The sequence below is a fragment of the Nothobranchius furzeri genome, chromosome 10, assembly GCF_043380555.1.
Source record: "Nothobranchius furzeri strain GRZ-AD chromosome 10, NfurGRZ-RIMD1, whole genome shotgun sequence".
NCBI lineage: Eukaryota > Metazoa > Chordata > Actinopteri > Cyprinodontiformes > Nothobranchiidae > Nothobranchius > Nothobranchius furzeri.
The window spans coordinates 3,203,942-3,224,365 of NC_091750.1; the positions used below are offsets into that span (position 1 = coordinate 3,203,942).

At 44.0% G+C, this 20,424-nt stretch overlaps 1 protein-coding gene across 1 annotated transcript; it reads left to right on the forward strand.

Moving 5' to 3' along the window:
• Positions 1 to 13,729: 13,729 nt before the first annotated feature.
• LOC129154703 (uncharacterized) lies at positions 13,730 to 15,588 on the forward strand. Its single transcript, XM_070555264.1, has 2 exons — positions 13,730 to 13,856; positions 13,993 to 15,588. The coding sequence occupies exon 2, from the start codon at positions 14,011 to 14,013 to the stop codon at positions 15,391 to 15,393; it is 1,383 nt and encodes a 460-aa protein (XP_070411365.1). The 5' UTR covers positions 13,730 to 13,856; positions 13,993 to 14,010; the 3' UTR covers positions 15,394 to 15,588.
• Positions 15,589 to 20,424: the final 4,836 nt, after the last annotated feature.

Genomic DNA, 20,424 nt, shown 5'->3' on the forward strand with positions numbered 1-20,424 from the left:
TAATGACTCCATTCCTTTTAGTGGTTGTAGGGGCTGTTGATTGGAGTACACTAAAACAAACCTGATCTCTCTAGGAAATTCAGAAGCCAAGTTATAAGCCCACAAATGTGTAACTGGACTACTTCTTTAAAGTGACACCAGATCCGGTGACCTTTGGGACATGGTTTGACCCCTTATAGGAATGTGTGATCATCATGAAACATTCAGATCACTTACAACTCAATACATTCTACCTTCTTGTAACGTTTCAGCCTGATTGGACCTTGTTTTCACACAAATGGACCCAGAATGATGTGAAATTGTGCTTCGTGCAACATAATTCTGGGTGCCATTTACAAACCATAAGTGCTAATGACTCCATTCCTTTTTGTGGTTGTAGGGGCTGTTGATTGGAGTACACTAAAACAAACCTGATCTCTCTAGGACATTCAGAAGCCAAGTTATAAGCCCACAAATGTGTAACTGGACTACTTCTTTAAAGTGACACCAGGCCTGGTGACCTTTGGGACATGGTTTTACCCCCTGTAGGAAGGTGCGATCATCATGAAACGTTCAGATCACTTACAACTCAATAGATTCTACCTTCTTGTAACGTTTCAGCCTGATTGGACCTTGTTTTCACACAAATGGACCCAGAATGATGTGAAATTGTGCTTCGTCCAACATAATTCTGGGTGCCATTTACAAACCATAAGTGCTAATGACTCCATTCCTTTTTGTGGTTGTAGGGGCTGTTGATTGGAGTACATTAAAACAAACCTGATCTCTCTAGGACATTCAGAGGCCAAGTTATAAGCCCACAAAGATGTAACTGGACTACTTCTTTAAAGTGACACCAGGCCCGGTGACCTTTGGGACATGGTTTGACCCCTATAGGATTGTGCGATCATCATGAAACGTTCAGATCACTTACAACTCAATAGATTCTACCTTCTTGTAACGTTTCAGCCTGATTGGACCTTGTTTTCACACAAATGAACCCAGAATGATGTGAAATTGTGCTTCGTGCAACATAATTCTGGGTGCCATTTACAAACCATAAGTGCTAATGACTCCATTCCTTTTTGTGGTTGTAGGGGCTGTTGATTGGAGTACACTAAAACAAACCTGATCTCTCTAGGACATTCAGAGGCCAAGTTATAAGCCCACAAAGGTGTAGCTAGACTACTTCTTTAAAGTGACACCTGGCCCGGTGACCTTTGGGACATGGTTTGACCCCCTATAGGAATGTGCGATCATCATGAAACGTTCAGATCACTTACAACTCAATAGATTCTACCTTCTTGTAACGTTTCAGCCTGATTGGACCTTGTTTTCACACAAATGGACCCAGAATGATGTGAAATTGTGCTTCGTGCAACATAATTCTGGGTGCCATTTACAAACCATAAGTGCTAATGACTCTATTCCTTTTTGTGGTTGTAGGGGCTGTTGATTGGAGTACATTAAAACAAACCTGATCTCTCTAGGACATTCAGAAGCCAAGTTATAAGCCCACAAAGGTGTAACTCGACTACTTCTTTAAAGTGACACCAGGCCCGGTGACCTTTGGGACATGGTTTGACCCCCTATAGGAATGTGCGATCATCATGAAACGTTCAGATCACTTACAACTCAATAGATTCTACCTTCTTGTAACGTTTCAGCCTGATTGGACCTTGTTTTCACACAAATGAACCCAGAATGATGTGAAATTGTGCTTCGTGCAACATAATTCTGGGTGCCATTTACAAACCATAAGTGCTAATGACTCCATTCCTTTTTGTGGTTGTAGGGGCTGTTGATTGGAGTACACTAAAACAAACCTGACCTCTCTAGGACATTCAGGAGCCAAGTTATAAGCCCACAAATGTGTAACTGGACTACTTCTTTAAAGTGACACCAGGCCTGGTGACCTTTGGGACATGGTTTGACCCCCTATAGGAATGTGCGATCATCATGAAACGTTCAGATCACTTACAACTCAATAGATTCTACCTTCCTGTAACGTTTCAGCCTGATTGGACCTTGTTTTCACACAAATGGACCCAGAATGATGTGAAATTGTGCTTCGTGCAACATAATTCTGGGTGCCATTTACAAACCATAAGTGCTAATGACTCCATTCCTTTTTGTGGTTGTAGGGGCTGTTGATTGGAGTACATTAAAACAAACCTGACCTCTCTAGGACATTCAGAGGCCAAGTTATAAGCCCACAAAGGTGTAGCTAGACTACTTCTTTAAAGTGACACCTGGCCCGGTGACCTTTGGGACATGGTTTGACCCCCTATAGGAATGTGCGATCATCATGAAACGTTCAGATCACTTACAACTCAATAGATTCTACCTTCTTGTAACGTTTCAGCCTGATTGGACCTTGTTTTCACACAAATGGACCCAGAATGATGTGAAATTGTGCTTCGTGCAACATAATTCTGGGTGCCATTTACAAACCATAAGTGCTAATGACTCCATTCCTTTTTGTGGTTGTAGGGGCTGTTGATTGGAGTACATTAAAACAAACCTGATCTCTCTAGGACATTCAGAAGCCAAGTTATAAGCCCACAAAGGTGTAACTCGACTACTTCTTTAAAGTGACACCAGGCCCGGTGACCTTTGGGACATGGTTTGACCCCCTATAGGAATGTGCGATCATCATGAAACGTTCAGATCACTTACAACTCAATAGATTCTACCTTCTTGTAACGTTTCAGCCTGACTGGACCTTGTTTTCACACAAATGGACCCAGAATGATGTGAAATTGTGCTTCGTGCAACATAATTCTGGGTGCCATTTAAAAACCATAAGTGCTAAGGACTCCATTCCTTTTTGTGGTTGTAGGGGCTGTTGATTGGAGCACACTAAAACAAACCTGATCTCTCTAGGCCATTCAGAAGCCAAGTTATAAGCCCACAAATGTGTAACTGGACTACTTCATTAAATTGACACCAGATCCGGTTACCTTTGGGACATGGTTTGACCCCCTTAGGAAAGTGCTATCATCATGAAACGTTCAGATCACTTACAACTCAATAGATTCTACCTTTCTGTAATGTTTCAGCGTGATTGGACCTTGTTTTCACACAAATGAACCCAGAATGATGTGAAATTGTGCTTCGTGCAACATAATTCTGGGTGCCATTTAAAAACCATAAGTGCTAATGACTCCAATCCTTTTTGTGGTTGTAGGGGCTGTTGATTGGAGCACACTAAAACAAACCTGATCTCTCTAGAACATTCAGAAGCCAAGTTATAAGCCCACAAATGTGTAACTGGACTACTTCTTTAAATTCACACCAGATCCGGGTACCTTTGGGACATGGTTTGACCCCCTTAGGAAAGTGCTATCATCATGAAATGTTCAGATCACTTACAACTCAATAGATGCTACCTTCCTGTAACGTTTCAGCCTGATTGGACCTTGTTTTCACACAAATGAACCCAGAATGATGTGAAATTGTGCTTCGTGCAACATAATTCTGGGTGCCATTTAAAAACCATAAGCGCTAATGACTCCATTCCTTTTTGTGGTTGTAGGGGCTGTTGATTGGAGCACACTAAAACAAACCTGATCTCTCTAGGCCATTCAGAAGCCAAGTTATAAGCCCACAAATGTGTAACTGGACTATTTCTTTAAATTGACACCAGATCCGGTTACCTTTGGGACATGGTTTGACCCCCTTAGGAAAGTGCTATCATCATGAAACGTTCAGATCACTTACAACTCAATAGATTCTACCTTCCTGTAACGTTTCAGCCTAAGTGGACCTTGTTTTCACACAAATGAACCCAGAATGATGTGAAATTGTGCTTCGTGCAACATAATTCTGGGTGCCATTTAAAAACCATAATTGCTAAAGACTCCATTCCTTCTGGGGTAATGGGGGCTGTTAACTGGAGTACTCTAAAACAAATCTGACCTCTCTAGGATATTCCAAAGCCAAGTTATAAGCCCTCAAATGTGTAACTGGACTACTTCTTTAAAGTGACACCAGGCCCGGTGACCTTTGGGACAAGGTTTGACCCCCTATAGGAATGTGAGATCATCATGAAACGTTCAGATCACTTACAACTCAATAGATTCTACCTTCTTGTAACGTTTCAGCCTGACTGGACCTTGTTTTCACACAAATGGACCCAGAATGATGTGAAATTGTGCTTCGTGCAACATAATTCTGGGTGCCATTTAAAAACCATAAGTGCTAATGACTCCATTCCTTTTTGTGGTTGTAGGGGCTGTTGATTGGAGCACACTAAAACAAACCTGATCTCTCTAGGCCATTCAGAAGCCAAGTTATAAGCCCACAAATGAGTAACTGGACTACTTCTTTAAATTGACACCAGATCCGGTTACCTTTGGAACATGGTTTGACCCCCGTAGGAAAGTGCTATCATCATGAAACGTTCAGATCACTTACAATTCAATAGATTCTACCTTTCTGTAATGTTTCAGCGAGATTGGACCTTGTTTTCACACAAATGAACCCAGAATGATGTGAAATTGTGCTTCATGCAACATAATTCTGGGTGCCATTTAAAAACCATAACTGCTAATGACTCCATTCCTTTTGGGGTAATGGGGTCTGTTAATTGGAGTACTCTAAAAAAACCTGACCTCTCTAGGATATTCCAAAGCCAAGTTATAAGCCCTCAAATGTGTAACTGGACTACTTCTTTAAAGTGACACCAGGCCCGGTGACCTTTGGGACATGGTTTGACCCCCTTAGGAAAGTGCTATCATCATGAAACGTTCAGATCACTTACAACTCAATAGATTCTACCTTCCAGTAACGTTTCAGCCTAAATGGACCTTGTTTTCACACAAATGAACCCAGAATGATGTGAAATTGTGCTTCGTGCAACATAATTCTGGGTGCCATTTAAAAACCATAAGTGCTAATGACTCCAATCCTTTTTGTGGTTGTAGGGGCTGTTGATTGGAGTACACTAAAACAAACCTGATCTCTCTAGGACATTCAGAAGCCAAGTTATAAGCCCACAAATGTGTAACTGGACTACTTCTTTAAATTGACACCAGATCCGGTGACCTTTGGTACATGGTTTGACCCCCTTAGGAAAGTGCTATCATCATGAAATGTTCAGATCACTTAAAACTCAATAGATTCTACCTTCTTGTAACATTTCAGCGTGATTGGACCTTGTTTTCACACAAATGGACCCAGAATGATGTGAAATTGTGCTTCGTGCAACATAATTCTGGGTGCCATTTACAAACCATAAGTGCTAATGACTCCATTCCTTTTTGTGGTTGTAGGGGCTGTTGATTGGAGTACACTAAAACAAACCTGATCTCTCTAGGACATTCAGAAGCCAAGTTATAAGCTCACAAATGTGTAACTGGACAACTTCTTTAAATTGACACCAGATCCGGTGACCTTTGGGACATGGTTTGACCCCCTTAGGAAAGTGCTATCATCATGAAACGTTCAGATCACTTACAACTCAATAGATTCTACCTTTCTGTAATGTTTCAGCGTGATTGGAACTTGTTTTCACACAAATGAACCCAGAATGATGTGAAATTGTGCTTCGTGCAACATAATTCTGGGTGCCATTTAAAAACCATAAGTGCTAATGACTCCATTCCTTTTTGGGGTAATGGGGGCTGTTAATTGGAGTACTCTAAAACAAACCTGATCTCTCTAGGCCATTCAGAAGCCAAGTTATAAGCCCACAAATGTGTAACTGGACTACTTCTTTAAATTGACACCAGATCCGGTGACCTTTGGGACATGGTTTGACCCCCTTAGGAAAGGGCTATCATCATGAAACGTTCAGATCACTTACAACTCAATAGATTTTACCTTCTTGTAACGTTTCAGCCTGATTGGACCTTGTTTTCACACAAATGGACCCAGAATGATGTGAAATTGTGCTTCGTGCAACATAATTCTGGGTGCCATTTACAAACCATAAGTGCTAATGACTCCATTCCTTTTTGTGGTTGTAGGGGCTGTTGATTGGAGTACACTAAAACAAACCTGATCTCTCTAGGACATTCAGAAGCCAAGTTATAAGCCCACAAATGTGTAACTGGACTACTTCTTTAAATTGACACCAGATCCGGTGACCTTTGGGACATGGTTTGACCCCCTTAGGAAAGTGCTATCATCATGAAACGTTCAGATCACTTACAACTCAATAGATTCTACCTTCCTGTAACGTTTCAGCGTGATTGGACCTTGTTTTCACACAAATGAACCCAGAATGATGTGAAATTGTGCTTCGTGCAACATAATTCTGGGTGCCATTTAAAAACCATAAGTGTTAATGACTCCATTCCTTTTTGTGGTTGTAGGGGCTGTTGATTGGAGCACACTAAAACAAACCTGATCTCTCTAGGCCATTCAGAAGCCAAGTTATAAGCCCACAAATGTGTAACTGGACTACTTCTTTAAATTGACACCAGATCCGGTTACCTTTGGGACATGGTTTGACCCCCTTAGGAAAGTGCTATCATCATGAAACGTTCAGATCACTTACAACTCAATAGATTCTACCTTTCTGTAATGTTTCAGCGTGACTGGACCTTGTTTTCACACAAATGAACCCAGAATGATGTGAAATTGTGCTTCATGCAACATAATTATGGGTGCCATTTAAAAACCATAACTGCTAATGACTCCATTCCTTTTGGGGTAATGGGGTCTGTTAATTGGAGTACTCTAAAAAAAACCTGACCTCTCTAGGATATTCCAAAGCCAAGTTATAAGCCCTCAAATGTGTAACTGGTCTACTTCTTTAAAGTGACACCAGGCCCGGTGACCTTTGGGACATGGTTTGACCCCCTTTAGGAATGTGCGATCATCATGAAACGTTCAGATCACTTACAACTCAATAGATTCTACCTTCTTGTAACGTTTCAGCCTGATTGGACCTTCTTTTCACACAAATGGACCCAGAATGATGTGAAATTGTGCTTCGTGTAACATAATTCTGGGTGCCATTTAAAAACCATAAGTGCTAATGACTCCATTCCTTTTTGTGGTTGTAGGGGCTGTTGATTGGAGCACACTAAAACAAACCTGATCTCTCTAGGCCATTCAGAAGCCAAGTTATAAGCCCACAAATGTGTAACTGGACTACTTCTTTAAATTGTGTAACGGAATCAAAGTGATGTAACTAACCAAAGTTGTATTTTAATACACTGTTAGTAGTTCACTTTTATAAACAGAAGAATAGGCTGTTTTTATCATCAGGGAGTTTAATTAAACACTCTGTATTGACTTTGAGACAAGAAAAGAGAGATATATGGGATCGTTTGAGAATCTTTAATTTCGGAATTATAAATTCTAAACAATCTACCAGGACTACTCTGTGATGGATGAGAATGGATTCGGATGTTGTGTTGGTGCGTGTGTGTGTGTGTGTGGGTCTGGTTCAGATTCTCTAGGATGACGTAATCGAATCTGGTCGTCTTTGTTATGACTAGATATCACGAGGCTTATAAAGTGATGACATGAGCCGCTATTTTGCCGTGTACGTACCCAGTGGGGTCTCCCAAGTAGATCAGGAATTGCCAGGTCTGGAAACCTCGGATGTACGATGGAGCTGTCGGTGCAGCGGTCACAACGTTTCAAAACCCGTCTGGAGGGTCGGCCCGGTACGATTCAGCAGCGTCAGCAGGTGCTCTTATTTTGAAAGGACGTCGTCTGGTTGTTAAACGACGAAAATCTCCCGTTTCACAGTTCTTAGTTTAAAGAAAACGCATCTGGCCAGGCTGCGCTTGTCTTTAGGATGATGGTGAATAGAACTGAAGTCAAAATGGAACTGACTTAAAAATGGCCTTGCCTTGTTTTATATCTCTGAATTGTTGATAAGTTTCAGTAAAGTAGATTGGACACTTGAAGTCAACACCAGATTCTCCTGCGGCAGCCGAAAGCTCTGATTGGTTGGAACAATGTGTCATGCGTTTCTATGGAGATGAGGATCAGTGTGCCTGTGCCGTAGTCCTGGTTTCATTAAACATAATTCATGACATATTTATTTCACAGATCATTCACTTGATTATTGTTGATCAACATCTGTTTTGCTTAATAATTTTAATCACAAATAAAGTACTTTGAGTAGGTAAAGCTTCTTCTTCTCCTTCGGACTCTTCTCCTGGAATGTATACAGTCTGAGGAACAACCCGACCTTGGTTTTTCTACACAGTGTTATTGTGCCCAGGGGGCAGCTGTATGGAGTTGAAAACCATGAACTTCATAACCTTACATATCCCCCCTTTTCAAGGTCAATGTGGTCCTTCAAGAGACCACTTGGTCGTTGAACAAACCCAAGTTATGAAGAATCTCGACAACAGAACCGGATGCGATCCCAAGGGAACAGCCGTCTGTGGTGAGGCACGAACCCCACGCCGGAGAACAGTCTCGCACACTCCTCAGGAAGAACACAAGTCAGTAGGTTATTAATTATTCCCCATGGAAGTCATAAACGAAGCAACAGCAACGTCATATCCTCACGGGCAATAAAGCAAAGCAGGAGCAAATCTTGAACGTATCCACGAACAGGGTAGTATTCCAATTAAAAATCGATTGTTGTATCAGCAGGCAGGGCAATATTCCAAATAAAAATTGAATTATGTAAGAGTACTTATCGTAATCCACAAAAAGGGAAGAGCGGGTGACAGTAAACCCAACGAATGAGGTTTCCCAGCAGCCACGCCGGAACCACAGTCGCCCAAGGCCAACGAGCCGGAGCACCCTCAGGAGTAGTCGATGCAGATGACGAGTCACGGATCCACCCCCAGGACGCAGGATCCTCACAAGCTCAACAGAGGAGAGAGAGCACAGTGTAGGCACTTCAATGTAGACACGACAAAAGTGCATTTCATGTCATCAAAGAAATAAAAATAATAAAAACCTAACTCTATGAGTGCCTTTTGTACTATATGTTAGTTTTAAGTGTAATTACCCATTAAGTGAAGAAATGGACGCAGCCCTGACTGTGTAAGATGCAAAAAGGGATGATGCGAGAAGCAGAAAAATGAAAGAAACCCTAACCGGTATCAGTGAATCCTCACTGTAAATACTCATGTCAGGACAGGGGCAAAATTGGTTACAGCCCAGTAGGATAAATCACAGAATTGATAATCACAAACATAATTTTCACTGTTAAAATCAACTGGTCAAAGGTACTATAAAAAAACGGAAATGTAAATCAGCACTAAAATGTAAATCAGTGGTTAGTAATCATGTTCATGTTAATGTACCCTTAAGGAATGGTGATTAGTAAAGATAAAAAAAAACAAAATTTTGGACAACAGCACTATGTGGCCTAACCCACTCACTGTTACCTGGCCTTTCACCTGACTCCAGGAGCCCACAGCACGTCCATCTCAACACACCTTAAGTCTGCACGTGACGTATAACAGGAAAGACAACCATGCACACCCACAAATAAACAAGTTTGTGTAATCAAAGATAGAAATCTTTGGAACCAACAAGTCAGGTAACCGGGATCCTCCCGCCTCTACGTCGCAGATGCCGGCAGAGGAGGAGGAGGAGGAGGCTGTGGAGAGGAACTCACCGTCCCTGGCGCAGCAGCCCGGGCCAGCGGTCCATCGCGACGCGGTTCCATGGACCGAGCCAGACGTCCATTAACATCATCGAGCGATGTTCTCATTAACGTCAATGCGGCGGAGAACCGACGGTGTTGGAAAATGAACATAGTCCAAATCAAGCAGATGTTTATGCCTATAATGAATATCACCACAGAGTCGGCGGAGGACCAGGAGTAAGACACTGGTCGAAACCGAAGGTCGGGATCCGACGACAGCTCACGCAACACTTTGTTCACCACACCCACGCGAACCACGGTCGGACCCTCGAACGCCACCCGAACCACCGTCGCTGGGGAAAGAGCAAAAGAGATGTTATCATAGAAAGTGGAGGACTCCATTACAGACCTATGCTCACCAGGATCCAAGTGATATAGAGAAACTTCACCCACGTGGACCGTTGCACCCCGGGGAACCTTCACCCACAAGGTCGCAGATGGTAGGTCCACCTTAGTAGATACCGAACCCTCAAAGCAAACTTCAGCATCACTAGCAGGGGTATTGAGCAACCAACGGTCGCCAACGATAACAGCTTTACTGCTCACCACACGCGAACGCGGAGTCACCGTCATAGGGCATTTAGATGTATCAGACAACTCATCAACGCCACACACGACAACAGCCTCCCGATGTATAAAAGGCGTGCCAGGGCACATAAAGTGCAGACCACGGTTGAGAGAACACGCGCTCAAGTCCGGTACCAACCTGACGTGGGGCGCGCGGTCCTGATACGCAATGACCGGAGGCGTATGCAACTTGACATGAGAGTGGTGAACCCAGTTACCGACATTCACTACATCTTTCAACCTATAGATGTTCCGCGGAGAAACCACAGGTAAGTTTATGAGGAAGGCTAGCTCTCCCGCCTCCGGAATGACGGATAAAGGAATAGCACTGCCCAACGAGAAGCCGAGGTGAACCTGTAGCGTAATCGGGGCCTCAGAGGTCACCCTAGCAATCGCAGCCCGGACCATGTCTTGTGACACTAGGTAAGGAGGGATCCTCCCCATAAGGAGAAGGTCGATGGAGGCGCTCACGTCCCGACCATAGTCCGCCAAACAAGCCGTCAGCATCTGTGTATGACCATAATCAACCTCCACAAACGAACGCAACTCATTCACGGCGGCCGTTGTCTTACGCAAAATGTTACTGTGGGTGTTCAGCACCACCATAGTCTGTTTTTCAGACACGCCCAGCTGTACCAGGGCACGCCGCTGCTGCAGCGCCAGCTTACGCAGTTTCGGGTATTCCCTACTAAGCTCATCAACATGTCGACGGACCGTGTGAATCTCAACCGAGTTGACGGCAGAGAACGCAAAATTTAAGAGATTGCCAATAATATTTCCGATAGAGAAAAGTCCGTCCAGGAACCGCTTTGGTCTTTTCCTGGTACCAGCAAGTTGGCTGTCAGAAATTGTGAATTTTAGCGCTTGTTTTAGGATGTGACCGACATCGGCAACCGCATGCTGTGTCATCGTACGAGTCCAGTGTTCACCCGTTTCCGATAGGTTGCCGAAGGCCGTCTTCATCCTATCAGTACATGCCATAGAGGGGTCGAATTGCACAAAGATCTTTTGCGAGTACAATCGATAGTCAGTCATCAGTAGACCTGGGCGGTCACGGAGTGCGATCCCCGAAGAGGGCCCAGGGCTATACAGTCGCGTCAGTGGAGGCCGATGATCGGTACCAACCGCAGGTGATAGCAGGCCAAAATACACGATCAACAGAACATAACTCACCGGAGCCGGGAATGGAAACCAGGGGCGTTTCAGGTTGTAGCCTCGTGTGGTCACGCGAGGGTCCGGCGCAGGTGGAGGCGCCGCAGGGCCACTGGTCGACGCGCAGGTGTAGTAGGAGATGCCCGAATTAGGCAAGAGAGAGGTTTTTGGTAAGTTTCAGTCTTTTGGGGCAGTTGGTGTGGGGCCACGAGAGAGGGAGGACTTGTGAACAACCGCTAACGGGGAACGGAGCCCATGGGCTCAATCCCCCCCCCCCCCCCTTCTCTCACGCTGTTTCTGCCACGCCAGGCAGAATAGCTGAATCGCAACTTCTAACGCAGACTCATTACCGAGTCTTTTGATTTCTGAGTGAATTAACTTAAGAAAGCGCGTCGACAAAACGCTTTACCATCAACGTGTACCGAGGACAACTCTGGACCTGGTCGCAGCGCATCTTTGTCTTCTCTGCCAGCCAAGGTGCCCTGGATGAAACATCCTAAGGTGACGCCCCGGATCCGAAAGAGGGTCCAAAAGAATTCGGTGAGACAGAACACGGTGTTTAGCGTTTTGATGCATCTTTTCCAACTAAGAGCCTAAGTTTATTCAAACCATCACTTTTCACTCAGACACCTGGTTCTTCCTGAAGCAAAATCAGATGCACTCACGCACCCATCCCAGCTCATATCACTCTCACCATCACAACATTCTCAATCTTCATAAATTCATCAGAAGGTCTATTTGAGCCAGAACAGCATATCAACTGTTAAAGAGATTGTCCCACAAAGTTACTAATGTTGATTGTATTTCCTGTTTGTCAATTTCAAAATCATTAGTTTAATTTGAAGAATTAAAACTTTTAAACGTCAAACTGGTTTCCTCATTGAACTGAAACACAGACACTCAGATATTATCGGCAGTTTATGGATGAAAACAACCTTTGAGTCTTCTGAACAATATAAAATTTGGTTATTGATTTATTAAAATTAATATTCCGAATTAATACGTAGCATGGTTCCTCTTTCATAAAAGAGCATAAAACCATAACGCTACATCAATGGCGAGCGTACCCAGACTTCTATATCTGCGATTTATCTGATTTCTTACATCTAAAAGCTACAAACAACGCTTTTCTCTGTGTTTCACTTTGATGTCTTATTTTGAAATTAACCGGAAATTGTTCCGCTGAAGTCACTCTTCCGGGAGGCGTCCTGGTGGAAACTTGACGGCGGAAGATCTCCGATCTCAAATTGACCGCAAATTACAGACCTAACTTTGAATTATCCCATCTTCACCTTCGGAGCGAACGTGTGAGTTGTGCTTTTGACTGAATTCTGTCCATTTTGACGCGCCGCCGCGTCTCTAATCTAACCTCAGGTCGGAAAGCTCCGTTTCCGCTCTGACCATTGCTGGGTGAGCTACCGTGAGCAGCTTATCCTCAGTTCCTAAAATTATCACTAAATTCTCCGAACCTCCGAACCGAGACTAACTTCTCGGACACCTTTCGTCTCAGTGTGTTGACACTGTGGGCGAGCTATTGTGGGAAAAATTTCCCTTGCATGAGCGACTTATAGAAGCCGAATCTGAACGGAATGCTCGGTGACACCTACCTTAGCTTGATCGCTAGGTAAACGTCGTAAAGCGAAGCATGGCCGTCACGCGTTACTGCATTCAGATTACGTACGCTTTTTAAAAGTCCGTTTTTAAAAGTGGAGCGAGATGCCTACTTGTTAATCGGGAAGATTTAAGTCTGGTTGCTACTGACAAAGAACGCTAGGCCTGGCCGGGGAGCTAAGCTAGCGCCACAGTTAGACAAATAGGGCATGCGTCCCGTTAAATTGTCATCATTTCTGGCACAGTCAGTCTGTGTCCTCACAAAACCCGCATTGGCGGTGATTCTTGTAAATCGCTACGGTGTGTAGAATCTACAGTTTGCTACGTTTGTCCGTCTGATACCAACACGGCAGCGTAGGGTTTGTTATTTTTTTTTTTATTTTTTTTTATTGTGGACCGGTGAACGGGTCGGCTTTCACAGCCTCCGTTGCTCGGTTCCATGCCTTTTTCTTCCATCTTGTGAAGTTGTGTGTATTCATTTCTCTATCAACAATTCCTTGTTTTACCCTGTGTCATAAAGTTAAGTAGGCTACGGACAGTCCTTGTTTGTGTGAGACATATTAAGGAATCTGCCCGGAGTTTTACGTCGGCTCAGAAGGTAAAAACGCGAGTTGCTCTGAACTTAATGGGAGATGGACGAGACACGACAAAATCTATCTTGCACTGTTACACCTGATGTAAGGTTCTCTGACGTTCTGCTTCCAGAACATGCCAAGACGCAGGAAATTCACCGGCCGAGCATCGCTGGTCCCTCCGCCCGCCCGAACGGGCCCGTTTTAGGCGGGTGCCGCCGGTCGGGGACAGTGGGGACTAGTGGCTGCGGTTCGGTGCCAGCTGCACTGGGTCGGAGGTGGTTCTGGTCTGCACTTCATGTCGTGAATTCAAGCAACATGCTGTTTACAGTCATAACGCTTTTTCTTTACCTTTATTTCTTCCAGGGGGTCAAAAACCCACCATCAACATCAAGGTTTGAAATAAACAACACTTTCTCTGCTGCTTTTAAGCTGAATAAATCTCTTGAGCCTATGGTTAACCTCTCTGACAAACAGGTTGTGCTTAACCCTTTGGTTCCTAATGCTTCTCCTCTGTCATCCATGTTAAAGGCTGAACATCCCTCCAGCATGGGTGTGAAATCTTCAGGCTGTGACCCACCGCTTCAGTCAGAGGTCTGTTTTACTCGTCAGTCCGTCTCATGCACGAACCAGCTTCTTTATCGGGGCGTGATGGAAACGTCAGCCGCCGTGAAACACTTGTGGTCTCCGGACGGAGCTACCATGCCATTTAAGGGGTTTGTGCCCGGACATCTTGACCTTTATGTGAATGACCTTGTCACTTTTCAGTTTGTGACCTCTGCTAATACGGTGGCCAACTCCTTTCTACTTTCACAGGGGTGTGACTTAGTCTCGGGCCTCTGTGCTCTCTTTCCTGTGATTTCTCTTACAGGTGACCACGACGACGCAGAAAACCCTGCGGTTTCCAGCAGTCCTGTGGTCAGTGGCGATATTAAAGGTGGCTCGGTGGTTGCTGCGCGCACCTCTCTCACGGGCTCGGGAAGGCAACCCGGCCCGGGAGGTGTAGGTGCGCGCAGTGATGCTCTGCTCGGGGCCCCTCCTGACAAAGGGGGGGTGCTGAGTGGCTCTGAGTTTTCCGTTGCGGACTTCAACCGGTTCGGGGGAACGCCTCCTCTGAGCGGGCGGGTCATTGCAGAACTCGACACTGACCTTCCTCCAATTCAGCTGACAACATTGACCTCCGACCCGGAGTTAGGTGCTGCACCTTCTACGGGGCGGAGTTCTAGTCAGTCTGTAAATACTCTGGTTAAACCGGGTTTTTCTGATTCTGTGTGGGAACCTCCATCATTCTTGGGTATAAAGTATTCTTGGCTTCAGTTTTCAGGACAGACCATGTTCCCAAAGCTAGCGTCATGTCTGTATCTGATTCTAAACATGGCTAGGTTGGCTTTGACACCCGTGACACAACCATCCTTGGATCACTCCTTTTCAGAACCTCCAAGTCCAACACCTCCAGGTCTTTGGACATCTGAACACCTACTCTTTCAGCACGATTCAGGTGACAATGTGCATCTTCTTGGTAATAGAGCTTTTAAGAGCTTAAGAACTGTTCTTTGTTATGCTTCTCCTGTCTCACAGACACGGCATACGTTTGAGAAACAAAAGGGGGGTGGGGAGCCTCCTCCCGCTTTGCGAGCATCATTTTCGCATTTCCAGTTCACTACCATTTCTGATCACAACAAAGTCGCCTCCGTTAAGCTGCAACACAACTTTGAGCAGGTAAAATCAGGTTCTGATCTAACAGCTAAACCATCAGCTTCGCTCCAGTTCCAAACGGAACCCTCAGGTAAATTCAAACAAGTTTCCCTGTGGGTTCGTAACACAAGATACAAACAGTTTGATAACCAAATCGCTTATGAGCCTGCTCCCACAGATACGTCCAAACTCGTGTCTCTGTGGGTCCGCAATACCAGATTCAAAACTCTATTCTGACCGACTCTATTCTGACCGGATTCTTTTCCACTGACTGGTGGACCGTTACAAATTCTCTCGTTTGTGGGATGAATTTTTAACAAATGTGATATCCTTTGAGTTTTTTTTTTCAGGTTACCTGCCTCCAGCCAGGGTCCTGTTACTAACTCACATCTTTAGGGATTACTAACCTACTGATTTACATTTTTAGAACTGATTTACATCTCTATCTTTTTATTAGTGCTTTGTGTAGCATGATTATATTTGATTACAAATTTAATGTTATTTTTGTTACTATTTCCCTTAAAGGGCCACAAGCCAATTTGCCCTTCATTTTCATGATTTTTTTTTGTTATATATATGCCTTTAATTAGTGCAGCCTGCTGAGTTTCACATATCAGTTAGGATTTGCTTTCTTTTATTTGTGTTTTCACTGCATCACGTTTTTACATGACACGTAGAACAGGGTGCAGAACATTTCTTCTTTAGATAATTCACAAAAGGCACCCACATTTTCCCAGAGGCACCCATAGATAGGTTTTGATTGATTTCTCTGTTTTGCATCAAATGCTATCTATCGTGTGGGCTGTCTCACTTTGTCTCCTTCTCCGAGCTCTTATGGACTACATCCCATCAGAGGGGTCGTCTTCACCATCCTTCAACTGGTTTTCTGTCGCATGGGGCTTCGGTCGTGGTTCGAGATGGGTCGAGGTCTGCGCTGGACTTGCCTGGACTACGCCTGAGGAATACATCATCTGCCCAGCTCCGTGTGGCACACGAGCTGCTTATCCTTTGCATACCTTTGCATTATTGCTGATGAAATTAACTGCTATTGAAATAGCTCTGCTTTCAAGATTTCCTAAGTGGAGTACTTTACAATGATTGCAACAGTTTTGGCCTTAATCATCTGATCAGGATACACTCCCTTCTACACGAGACCTGTGGTGACACTTCATCGTTCCTGCCTTCATCTGGGATGTCTACCTTCACGAGTACATCACGTTATTGTGTTTGTAACGGCAGGTGGCCTGTGCTTGACCACCCTGTCGTCACAAAAAGGGGGGGTATGTAACGTGAGGAAATATGGGTTTCCATCACAAAGGTGGTGCTGGACGCAGCTAGGTCAAAGCTGGGTCATTGAGAACTTTCACCCACAGATTAAGTCCTGAACGCCAGCGAGTCTGGGAGGAAACCATAACATCAACCACCTGCAGTCTACCAGAAGATGTGTTTACATGAGTTGTACCCAGACCAAGTCAAAACATAAAGTTTAAACTTCTTTTTCTTGATTTTAATGTTAAAATAACCATTATCATTTTGCTCATTATAAATGTGATTAATCAAATGAATGGTTCTTATGCTTTGGGGCAGGCCCGGAGTGGCTAATCGGGAGGGTCTGGAGAATTCCCGGTGGGCCGCGCGATGTTTGGGCCGCATGGGGCCGGTGCTCTCGTTTTTGTTTTTTATCATTTTATTTTTATTTTTTGGTGCCGGTGTTCAGTCATGGCACTGAGGCCGCCGGGCTGATCACATACGCTCCTCCCGGCTGTCTCTGGCTGGCTCTACCTGCAGGCTGCAGCTCGTTTTTTCCCCCAGTATGCGCCTGTGCGCACCACGTGACCACGCAGTTGACGGAAAGATGGAAAGTAGAAAGAGCAAGGGTGGCGCGGAGAAGGCAAGAATTAAAAAGAGGAAAGCGTTGGAAACAGATGCAGCCAAGGCCGGATTAACCATATGGGCAACTGGGCAATTGACCAGGGCCCACGAACTCTAAGGGGCCCAGGGCAGCAAGCGCACGAGCAAAATACTGTAGGCATGTCTGTAATCTCCCGCATTATATTAAACTAGGGTGACCGTATGTCCGGTTTTCCCCGGACATGTCCACTTTTCACTCTCTGTCCGGGCGTCCGGACTGCGGGTTCTTGTATTGATGAAAATGTCCGGCTTTTCATCCAGGAGCAGGGATCGAATTATGGGGGAGCTGTATATCTTACACATCCAGGGGAGCCGGAAACAAGTTTTCTATCTATATTACATCATTTATGGACTCTTCTGAGCAGAGAGCACAAAGAGCGGCACAGCGCGTTATTGCGCAGCGATCCAGGCAGCTGCGTCCAGCGCACGGTCCATTCTCAAAGTGGCGCAACCAAAAAACTATAATTAGCACACGATCGTTCATGTCCGCACATGTTCTCTATTTTCTGTCTTATTTGTGCCTGAAGCGCTCTGCTGCTGCGCAGCTCATCACCTGTGCTGCGCGGTGCTGCGGTGATTTCACCTCACTGACGCAGCATCGAAAGGCGCACTCCGCTTTGCGGTCAGGAGATCCATTTGATCTGCTCAAAAGTAACTGATGAGGTGAAAAAGTAAGAATCCTGGCAGCAGTTTTTTCTGGAGAGTTTAGAGGAGACGCAGGAAGACGAGAGACAGACAGGACAGGAAATAGTTCAATAAAAACAAGAAAACAAAACTAAGTGTAAAGTAAAATGTAGGTAGATTTATCTCCACTACAAGTTTTTACCAGTATAAAACAATAAGTTATAACCATGTCATAGTTATACATCTGATACAATTCAAATCACCTTCAAAACTCAGTCACACACCCAGGGCCGTTTCAAGACATTTTGGGGGCCAAGGCAAAATGACCCCCCCCCCACCCACCCCATAACTGGGCTCCCCAGAAGCCTCTGTGTAATTGTTACCCTCTCCAGTATTGTTAGTTATCCAGTGTTTATAAAAGCTCCTCAGACATTACTGACATGTTCTAATATTATCAGATGAAATTGAAAGCCACTATTTGTGGATTCTCTGAAAGTTTCCATGGAGTGTGTGACAACTTATTTTATCATTGATCCTATCGTCTAATCTCACAGCTGAAACAAGCACCCTTAATAATCTGTGCACAGGAAGCGTACCGATGCTGTAGTAAAACAAAAGTTATAATAATTTATTATTATTAAAACCTTGTTGCAGCACTAAAGCAGAAAAATGAGATTTTGCAATACATATGCTAAATATTTACATATGAATTGTTTTAGAGCCCTTTTATTGGCAGAATCTGATATTAATTTAGTTCTTACAAGAAAATGGGTCCCAACGTGGTTTGTGTGGTGTTGCCATAGTGTGACGTCATAGGCACAGATCCCCTGTTCTCTTGTTTGGAAATGGAAATATGATCACCCTGTACTAAACAAACTGTCCACCCGGGCTTTTGTGCTGCACAGACGCTTCGCTGCCTATGACTAAACGTCAGTTGAGAGTCAGTCTCATGCAGACTGACCAATGAAGAGAGGGCCTCAAGTTAAGACCCTCTCCTCATTGGTCAGTCCACACAAGGTGGGTCAAAGGTTACCCTGAGCGGGTTACGTGATGTCAGGCATTCAAGCATTGAGTATATTTACTGCATATTACAGTAAAATATTCTGTATGTGACCATATTATGGTGATCCTTGGGTCGTGATGATGGGGCCCTTGAATATTGTTGCCCAGGGTACAACAAAGTCTTAATCTGGCCCTGGATGCAGCTAAATGTGCAAAAATGAGCACCTTTTTTTCTCAAACAAGCTTGCGGTCTTTAACTTCAAATGAAGATAAAACGGGTAAGGCAAGTCAAGATGTTAAACTTTACCGGCTGCAAATCACCATTCAAGTTAATTAAGCATCAATAATGAATTATATGGCATCATGACATAACGTTATGTAATATAATTTACAGTATGATGTGACTGATGCCACCAAACTGTCTTGTCAGAGTCAAACACAAGATCCTGTAGGCCTAATAAGCACCAGGCAGAAACCCACAATTCCAGAGCGGGCATGTACTGGTAGGATTACTTATTGAGTCAGTGAACTGAATATTATTGAAATTTATATGATGAAAACTATCCTGGCTCTATATGAAAGTGTCCTAAAATGCTAGATGATTCAGCATTGATCAGAAAGCATGTAAAAAAGGAAAATGAATGCTGAATTGTGACAATTTTCACACAATGTAGTGTCAGAAGAAGAGCCAGGAGCCAGCAGTGAGGGTATTGCTCCTGTTGGGATAGAAGGTGAGCCAACTCATGTGCAAACAAGCAAACATCAGTTTCATTATAATAATTTTAATGCCCAAATAATAGTAGTGACCTGATGTATTTCTGTTAGTAAATGCACAAAGCCCACAACAGATCGTTATTAGAATGAAAGTAAAATTAAATAAGCCTGCATATTTTGCCATAGAAAATATTTTAATTGGTTACAAAGATGTGTTTTCCATATCAAATGTGCTAAAGCTTTACAGATGATTATTTTAATTGTGTGCAGGTGAGTCTAGGGAAACTGGAAAAAGTGTGAAAGGGAGTGCTGAGTCATTTCATTTTAAAGGTTTGAAAATCTCAGAACAGCTGTTTGAACAGTATATTGTTATATTGTTAGAGAATGTGTTGTAAAGAACAATGTTGGAGATGTGCACTGATGTTCAAATAAACCTACATTGTAAAGCAACTCTTTCTTGCTTTACAAGAAAGAGTTGCTCTTTCTTGTAAAGCAACTCAACTCTTTCAACTCTTTCTTGCTTTACAATTACAAGGCTTTACCGAGTAGTGTGCTTTTGTAGACTATACATATAAAGTTCTAACATGATTTTAATAATAATTCGTTAAGTGGGCCGGTCTGGGGTCTGAAACTCCAGGGCTGAAAATGTGTCCCACTCCGGCCCTGCTTTGGGGTAATTATAATGGATTAATGAATCCACACTTAAGTAGATAATGTTGAATGTTTGGTACTGACCTTCACACTCAAGCACACAAACATTCACACACACCTTCCCACAGTAAAATCCAGACACATTTGATGACGCAAATGTTTTGCTTTGAGAAGAGAAAGGTTTTTGGTAAGTTTCAGTCTTTTGGGGCAGTTGGTGTGGGGCCACGAGAGAGGGAGGACTTGTGAACAACCGCTAACGGGGAACGGAGCCCATGGGCTCAATCCCCCCCCCCCCCCCCCCTTCTCTCACGCTGTTTCTGCCACGCCAGGCAGAATAGCTGAATTGCAACTTCTAACGCAGACTCA